The sequence below is a fragment of the Nanorana parkeri genome, unplaced genomic scaffold, assembly GCF_000935625.1.
Source record: "Nanorana parkeri isolate BGI_ZX_2015 unplaced genomic scaffold, ASM93562v1 scaffold190, whole genome shotgun sequence".
Classification (NCBI taxonomy): Eukaryota; Metazoa; Chordata; class Amphibia; order Anura; family Dicroglossidae; genus Nanorana; species Nanorana parkeri.
Genome location: NW_017306458.1, coordinates 1167483 through 1176528, shown reverse-complemented (window position 1 = coordinate 1176528; position 9046 = coordinate 1167483). Strand labels below are relative to the sequence as shown.

Here is a 9046-nt window from a genome sequence, read left to right as displayed (position 1 = left end):
TGTACAGGACACCAGGAATGGGTCCTGGATGGACGGTATATCCCTCCCTTGTTTAGGTGGTGGTCCCGTTAAAGTCACCTTGTATTCAGAGCCTCCATCTCTGACTACAGCCAGTTCTGGTAATGAAAGGGTTAAACCACCAGCCAGAGGGTGTGTTAAAAAGGAACAGGAAGCCAGTCAGTCTGGCTGTGTGGAGTGTTTGGAACAGGACACATGGCTATGTGTGTTAAGCTGTAGAATACAGTCTGCCGAGACACTGCTGGGACACCTGCGTCCATACTGGAACCCTCTGTGCACAGGCAGGGACTCTAACCCTGAGGCTGGGACTCTAACCCTGAGGTGGGACTTAGTATACAGGCGCTGAGCCAAAGTCTTGTGTTTGCTGAATATAAGCCATTTACTTTGACTTTTTGTGGAAATGAATAAAAGTTTATTGTCTGATACGGCTGGCTACGGGTCATATCCGCCCTGAATATTACAGTACATACACGCTGCCATCCACAGGTCAATCACGATAGCTGACAGGCGCCAACTCGTCGAAATAAAATAAATCCCGACGGAATCACAACGCTAAATGAGCTATTTAACAGTTGCCGGCCAAATTTAAACAGGCAGAGCCAGCGGTGATGTTTCCGTTGGCTCCGCCCATCTCTTGACATTCGGCCACCACCTGTCTAATCACTCTTGAAACGTGGTGGCGGAATGAAAACAGATTGGCAGAGCCAGCTGTGACATTTAGGCTGGCTCCACCCATGTGTTTACATGTCATTTGTGGAAAGTGGGCTGTCATGGCATGGAAACAAATGGACGGAGCCAACCTATTCGAGACGCCCATCTGTTTTTATTCGGACAGGTACTTTCAAGAGTGATTTGACAGGTGCTGGCCGAATGTCAACAGCGGTGACATCAACGCTGGCTCCTTCCATCTGTTTACATTATGCCGGAAACTGTCAAATAGGTAATTTACCGTCATGCAGGAGGCGGAATTTTTGTTTTTGTTTCGACGAGTCCGCGCCCGTCTGTCATCATGATTGATCTGTGTATCGCAGTGTTGTATCCTTCTAAATAAAGGAATTGTCAAAAACTGTGTGCTTTTTGTTCAATTAAAGTACTTTTTCCAAAAGTCTGGGGGTCTTCATTTACTTTATCATCTTCTTTGTCTACAAGTACCCCTTACTTATTCACAAGAGGGGGGGGGGTGGCGGCATCTGAGTGCCCCCTTTATGATGGGGGTACCCAGATGCAAATAAGTCCCCCTGCCCGCAGACCCTCACAACCAACGGGCTGGGGTTGAGGCCCCTGTCTCCCCTGAAAAAGCACCCTCCCAATGCAGATGCTGTTGTGAATAGCCTGTACAGCAGCCCTTCGGTTTGGCTGAACTGAAGATTCCTTTAGATGAAGGTTCGGCTTAATCCTTCGGCAGTTTAGTGAATAACCCCCTTAGTTTGAATTGGCTAAATACAGGGTGCATCAAATTAAAAATGTGTGTGTAGAAAAGCATGTCCCCTGTCATCATTCTGCAAAGAGGGGTCCTTGATCCCCATGTGGAAGCAGTAATCTCTGCAGAGGTTAGCTCAATTAAACTGAAGGTTCAGTTAGCCTTTAAAGTATGATACATATTTGATCAGATATCTAGTCAGATTAGAGGATGCATTCATGAGAAGATATTTCCCCACTCGTTTATATTTACATATGCAAAAAAAAAAAAATCAAAGTATCTCTCAGGTTTGTATATCGAATCTCTCGTGGTAAATATTGATTGGATAAAACATTGTTACCTGTTTAGTCGATAATTCCTCTGAGCAGTGAATACTAACAGACATGGGACTGTCACCTGATCTGGCCGAAAACACCTCATGGGTAGCCCAAGAGCAGTGTTATCGTGCATGGTCAGCTTTAGTTGTTTCTGTATCAATATCCAGAGCTGCTGACACTGCTTCATCCATTTTTTAGCGTAGCACAGACCTGTTTTCAGAATTGTGTATTAGGGAAGCTGTGACAGTATCTTTTTGCTGTCAATGCATAACATCTCTCCATGCCTCCACTGAGAAGTTTGTGCTTAATCTGATCCCTTGTTATGTGAAGCTGAGGTCTGTTTCCAGCCAAGAGTTCCAAACAAATAAGAATATTTCGGCTACTTAGCATTCAACATGGAGAAGAAATGTGTTCCATTAAACAAGTGAATAAACTCTAGGGGCTTCGGATTCTGGAGCTGAGCTTATCATTTATTCATTTGCTATAAACCGAGCACAGCAAACAGGTATTATAGTTGTAACACAGGTCCAGCTCCAGCCATAGAAGATTCCTTGCTCATTGTCACCCGTGTCTGACCTTGTTTTCGACTACCTAGGCAAAGTTGTTGCTTGCAGCTCATCAGTCACTTATATATCATCTATATATCATCTTGCTCATGGACATTGGAGATGTATGTGAACTGTAACATGGCAAGTACACAGAACACTTGAGATAATAGTCTGTGTTTTCACCACTAATGAGTAAGCCTGTAAGTAAATAAAACATTATCTGTGACATTAATACAGGGCTAAAACCTATTTGCAAATGCTACTGCTTTTTTTAAACTATCCATGGGTATCCTGTTGATTTTCTTTACCTGTAGAGCTTTACCAGGTTTCAAATGTTCAAGTTCCAAAAGGCCTCTAACTATATGAAAACTACACTGTTATACAAATAAGAGTAGATGTCCCCAGTGGGAACCCACGAAGAAATCAAAATTTTAAAATGTTCTAAACTAATAAAATGCATATTTGGAGAGATTTCCTTCAACTTCCTGCCATGCTGATTGTAGGAGATGAAGTCAGAGGAACCTACCAAAGGAGAAAAAAACAATACAAACTTGAAGGTCGTGGGCTTTGAGACCAAAATTAATATGTCAGGTTTGGTTAGGGTTTACCTTTACAAAACAAATTGATTTGATTGTAGATTCTTTCTGTAGGTTATTTTTTATTCTGAATATTTTTAAACTATTACATGACTTGTATTTAGCCAAACAAAGCGGGTAATGCAGAAAAGTGAAAAGTTATTATGAACCAGCAGTCAATGAATGTTTACTAAGTTGATGTTTTGTTTTCACAGTGGCAAGGAGAGACTCAGGAGTTCTGCCCAAGTGCCAAAATTATTCTAGTAGGCTGTAAACTTGACATGAGGACAGATCTGAATACTCTGCGAGAGCTTTCCAAACAAAGACTTATTCCTGTTACACATGAACAGGTAAACTCCTCTTATACTTTTTTTTAAGATGAAAGATAAAATGTATACAAGATTTGTGGACTTGAAGAGTCATCAAACCTAAAGCAATTAGTATTTGTAAGATGCTAATAAGTTAAACCATCTAAGGGTTTATGATATATCACAGGGGTTCCAAAGATTTTTATTTTTTTTTAACGTTCATTTTTTTACATTTCTCATAAAATGTTTGCAAACATAGCTATCACATTGGCATTTTTGCATGAAGTGAGTATTTGACTTTTGATGCCTTGATTTCTCATGACTTTTGATGTCTTGATTCCTCATGACTCTTGATGCCTTGATTTCTCATGAATTCGTTTTTCTATTCCTACCTCAAATAGTTCCTTTTTCCTTCTATCCTAAATAGACAACTCATCAAATTAGAAGTTTGCAATATTTCAAGGAGCCATAACCTATACAATAATCTTTGTGAAATGACTCCTTGGATTTAAATAGTTTATCTAAAATGTTCATTTTTTGCAGTTACTGGAGAGTTAAAACATTTAGTTTTGCATATCTCATCGGGATTCTAGTAGTGAGGACTTTGGCGATTGCATTGTCCATGTTGTTTTTTTCACTTATTTTATGATAGTTAGAATATAACAGCAAGAATTTGGACCACTCAAAAGTCGGTTGGAGCACACAAAATCGTAAGATAGCTGGCAACACAGCCAGTAACTATGGCACTGAAAGCTCACAACTGAAGTCTTCAGACTCCATTTCTAACTGAAATATCAGCTTTTTTTTGGTGGAAAGACTCTTTAAACTGGGCTTGTGTAAATCGCATTAGTTTGAGATGCTTCCAAGATCATTAACAATTCAAACACACCAAATCAAAAGTTTCAAGTGACATAGCCATGATCTTGAGTGAGTGTGTAATAAAACTAAATCACAGCTAGATGTCACCCTTTATAAATCTGCCTTCTAAAATATTTCTCCCTCTAAACTGCAAAGAGACCTGATATATAAGTCTTATTAGTGCCCTCTTATCCAGTCCTCATCAACACTTGTCAACCTTTAACTCTCTACTTTGTCTCTTACTGCCTCCACCAACTAATTTAGTCACTGCCAGGGCTTTCTTTTGTGGCCCTTTTACTACTGTACAGAAGTAGTTGCTAGACTGTTCTCTGACGTCCACCTAACCACCTGTTTCCCTGGACCCTTTTCCCTGAAAACTACTCCAGTCTCCCTCTTGCTCTTTTCTGTGTTCTCTAACCTACATTTTCAATCTCTACCTTTCCACTGGCATCTTTCCCTTTTCTCCAAAACATGCACCGGTCACCACCATTCTTATAAAGCCCTCGCTGGACCCCACTAGTCTGAACAACCAGAGACCCATTTCCCTGCTCCTGTTTACCTCCAAACTCCTAGAATGCCCAGTCTACAACCATGTGGGCTACATCAATAACAACCTTCTTGACCCCTTAAACTCTGGCTTCTGCCTGCAATTCTCCATTGAAACTTCCCTTCTAAATCTCACTTATGACTTGCTAACTTCTAAAACTAATGGCCACTACTCCTACTATTAAACCTTCCTACATCTACACAGGCTATCCCTCCTTCAATCAATCATCATTGCTGCTGCCAGGCTCATTCACTGTATCAACCGTTCAGTGTCCACCGCATCTCTTTGTGAATACCTTCACTGGCTCCCAAAAAAAATAAATTAAAAATACTAACAACAACATATAAAGTCATCCACAACTCTCGCCCAAGCTACATCACCAACCTAGTCTCAAAATTCCATCCAAACCATTCTCTTTGCTCTGCCCAAGATCTTCAAACTCCCTCACCCCCTCCTCCCATACTTGCCTCCAGGAGCCTATCCCATCCTCTGAAACTCCCTATCCCTATTTCTCTGGCTATCTCCTACTCTGTCCACCTTTAGGTGATGCCAAAAAAACTGCATAGGCAGCCTATGCTGCCTCTACCTACCTTCACTTGAGGTGAACACAAGTCCGTCAACACAGGCCCTAAAGTAGTTTGATTAAGGTTAAAATCTCAGTCAATTGTTTCAAAATATATATGTACTGTAAAGCAATCAATCGTATATTTAACCGAAATTCTGGGTCTGAACGTGTGAATTGTGCCGTCAGCGACTAGTCAATGTTAGGGCAGAACGGAGAGTGGCAAGACTGGTACAAGACAACAGAAGGGCAACAGTGCATCAAATTAATGCAGATCTTAATCAGAGGTCCACTCAAATGATCTCTGAACGCACTGTTCGCCGTACACTGCATCGTATGGGATATGGAAGCCGGAGGCCTGTTCGAACACCTTTGTTGTCTGCAGTTAACAAGATAAAACGTCTCCAATTCGCACAGGAACACAAGGGCAGTCGAGCATTGGAAAAAAGTAATGTGGTCCGATGAATCACGTTTCCTGTTGCATCATGCAGATGGCAGAGAGAGAATTTGGCAGAAACAGCATGAAAACATGCACCCCACATGCATGAGTACAACTCTTCAAGCAGGTGGGGGCAGTGTTATGGTTTGGGGCATGTTTTCCTGGCATGATTTGGGCCCTTTAGTTTGTGTGGAACAACGTCTGAATAGCACAACATACCAAAGTATTGTTGCTGATCAAGTTCATCCTATCATGTTGATGGCGTATCCCAATGGAGATGGCTTCTTCCCAATGGAGATGCTCCATGCCACGGTGCTCGTATTGTGCAGGAGTGGTTTCAAGAAAATGAGGGAGACTTTACCTTGCTTAGGTGGCCCCCACAATCACCAGATCTCAGTCCAATCGAGCATTTGTGGGACAAAGTTGAAAGAGCCATTAGGCAGCTGGTTCCACAACCATCAAATCTCACAGAACTGGACAGTGCTATTCATCAGGCATGGTGTCAGATTCCTTGCATCACCTTTCAACATCTCGAGTCAATGCCAAGAAGAATCGCCGCAGTATTGAAGGCAAAAGGTGGCCCAACGAAGTACTGATGGGGTGGTCATAATATTCTGGCCACTCAGTGTATATGCAAAGCACTCAACTATATCTTGATCAGACTGCTAATAATTCAATTGCTGAAAATAAAGTAACCTCAATGCCTCTGTACCATATCGATATGCAACTGTTAGTTTAGAAATAAGAATATTAATAAAGATTTGCCTACTGAATGTAGCTATTATAACTGCCTTCCTTGAATATGCAGCTTCTAGTATTAAATGTGGAACTGCACCCAAAATAAATAACTTTTTCACATGTACATCCTCATTGCATGATGTAAACTGTGCTAATGCAACTACTATAATTATTTCAGAGAATTACCCTGGAGATCCAGCCAGTGTGCTTCAGTTGTGTATTTCCTGTCCCAGGCTGTTTACAGAAATGGTGTGCTGCTGAATTGCAGCCCAGTTGTCGGCCATTGATACACATCTTCATGTTACTAACATGGCATCGCACTGCCTTCTGCAAAAAGTTGTTTTGGGGTACAGGGAAATCTTACCATCTACTTGAAGTCCCTTTTCATGAATCAATTCTAGCTGCCCTAATATAATTTCTATTTAACTCATCCCATGCAAAAAAAAGGGCTGTGATGGTAGGGGGATTAAAGTCTGACAGGAAATATTTCTAATGGCATTCTTGTAAATGTGTATGTACGTCCTTTGTCAGATCTGCTTTCTTTCATATAACTCCGTATGTAGAGAGCCCCCAGTCTACAGATTTATTTATGAGGAAACAGTAGTTTGAACTGGTAGGAACCGTGTATTTGTTTGCTCCATTGGTTAGTGTGTGTGTGTTTGTGTGTGTGTATAAAGCTAAAGCATTATCCTAAAATACAGTATGACTGTACAAACGCTGTACACTTGCCTATTAAGAAAATACATTAATCATTACTAATATATATTTGTACAGTCATACTGTATTTTAGGATAATGCTTTAGCCTCCACCTTCTCTATGCATTGGCATAAAATTGCGAACCTGCCCGAACAAACCATTCAATTTATATCCAATCAAGTAGATCATGCAATAAAACACGATGACATTGGATAGTATATTCCACATATAAAGAAAATATAGAAGAATGTTCCTTTTGTTCATCCAGTCACACAGAATGAACATGCACAGAGACTCACAGGGCCAATGACTCTGTGAATTGCTTATAAATAGACCCCTATGTGTAACAATGGCAATTTTGTTCGCTTAATATTTTATCCAGTTGCATGGATTGGAGCCAAAAGCACATAATGCATGTGCTAATTCTTAACTTGATGTCTTTGTCAGACCCTCCACACTTTCTAAGAAAACTTCCTTGCTACACGAGTTATCCTCTAGGAGGTTACCAAGAAGGAAAGGTCCAGATTTTCTATTGATTTTGTTGGTCCATTCCAAGAAAAAAAATCCTTCATAGTGATAGACTCTTTACTCAAAATCAGTGTCTCTTCTCAGATATCTGCTGATTATGGCAGCACTTTAACATCTGTTTGAGACACAATACCAGATGTTATTATTTCTGACAATAAAACCGATTTACTTTAATTAAAGAGTTTCAGTAATACCAGCATAGTAATAGTCCAGCAGACGTAATGGTTCAAACATGGACTGTGACTGCTGGGGACTGATTGACAACATATTCAAACTTCCTTTTAACTGAGTATGCTATTCCCTGTACCTGAAAACTGGTTGAGCTTTTTATGTAGTGTTTGTCTTGAAACATGTATTGACCCTCTTAAATCAAACCCAATTGAGAATTTAAAGGAAAAAAAACAACAAACCTGGAAACCTGGTTCAACTATGGCCCCCTTCTCCTCCTGTAGACACATACATTCATACATTAATTTATAATTTGCTTAAAAAGCTAGAGCATGCATGCTAGCTTTTGGGCCTTCTAAAATTAGGAACCCCCAAGGAGCTCAGCAAAACAGGTTTGCTAAACCTTTATACATTTTTTCAGTACTCCTCACAGCTCAGAATGTACTCTTTTATTTCAACTTGAAGCAAAGGAGAATGCATGGAAAGACCAGGCAGGCCACATGATGCTTGATAATGTAGTTCAAGTGTGATGGGGCTGGCATACTCAACATATTGTAAGGAAATTAATCCATCTGACTGACATTCCCAGACTCTTTCCAGGAATTAATCCAAAAGATTCAGGTGCAAATAAAAAACGTGATGGGTGCCTCTATTGTAGTATGGCACAACATTTGTTACATTTTTAAGAAGTGACAGAGTTCCTGCTATCAATTCCTTTTATTGACATAAAAAGGTAATCTCACAATGCATAACAATGTTTCGACACCATGTAGTTCCCTTCATCAGGCAAACAAAGTGATGACAGCAGGAACTCTGGAGTGCCAGTGAGTACTTCATTTCTCAAAGTAGTGGTACATCACCATAGTACTTGGCAAAAAATACATGTAGTCATAGTCCAGGATGTTGTAAGTCATATGGGATATTCCAGCAAACTTGTAACCGGCTGGTGTAGGGAGAGAGAGCGGTAATGTGATCCAAGCACATGTTGTGGCAAGACCTAGTAGCAAATAATAACTTGACCCCCTTTAACTCTTCTTTATTCTAGACAAAACTTTTAGAAAATGTTATACATACACTGCATGATTGTATTAATGACATCGAGCTGTTATCTGGCATATTGATATATTTGTGGAGTGATTTCACACTCACTTCTTTATTTTATTTCTCAAAATCATTTATTTCTTTTATTACTTTTAAAATTTATATGCTCATTTATGTATCAAAAGTCTGCATTCACAAAGTCCTAATATAGCTTACCTTCTAAGTGGCTTATTTAAAAAGACACAGTTGCTAGAGGGAAGGGGGGGGGGGGGGGGGGGGCCA

The 9046-nt window shown here is 40.2% G+C and overlaps 1 protein-coding gene across 1 annotated transcript in view; it reads left to right on the top strand.

The window, feature by feature from the left end:
• The window catches only part of RND2 (Rho family GTPase 2), a 127542-nt gene that overhangs the window by 111104 nt on the left and 7392 nt on the right, over positions 1–9046 (top strand). The window contains exon 4 of the mRNA XM_018555265.1: positions 3094–3228. Within this exon, the coding sequence (XP_018410767.1) occupies positions 3094–3228 (135 nt within the window). The remainder of the gene's footprint in view (positions 1–3093; positions 3229–9046) is intronic.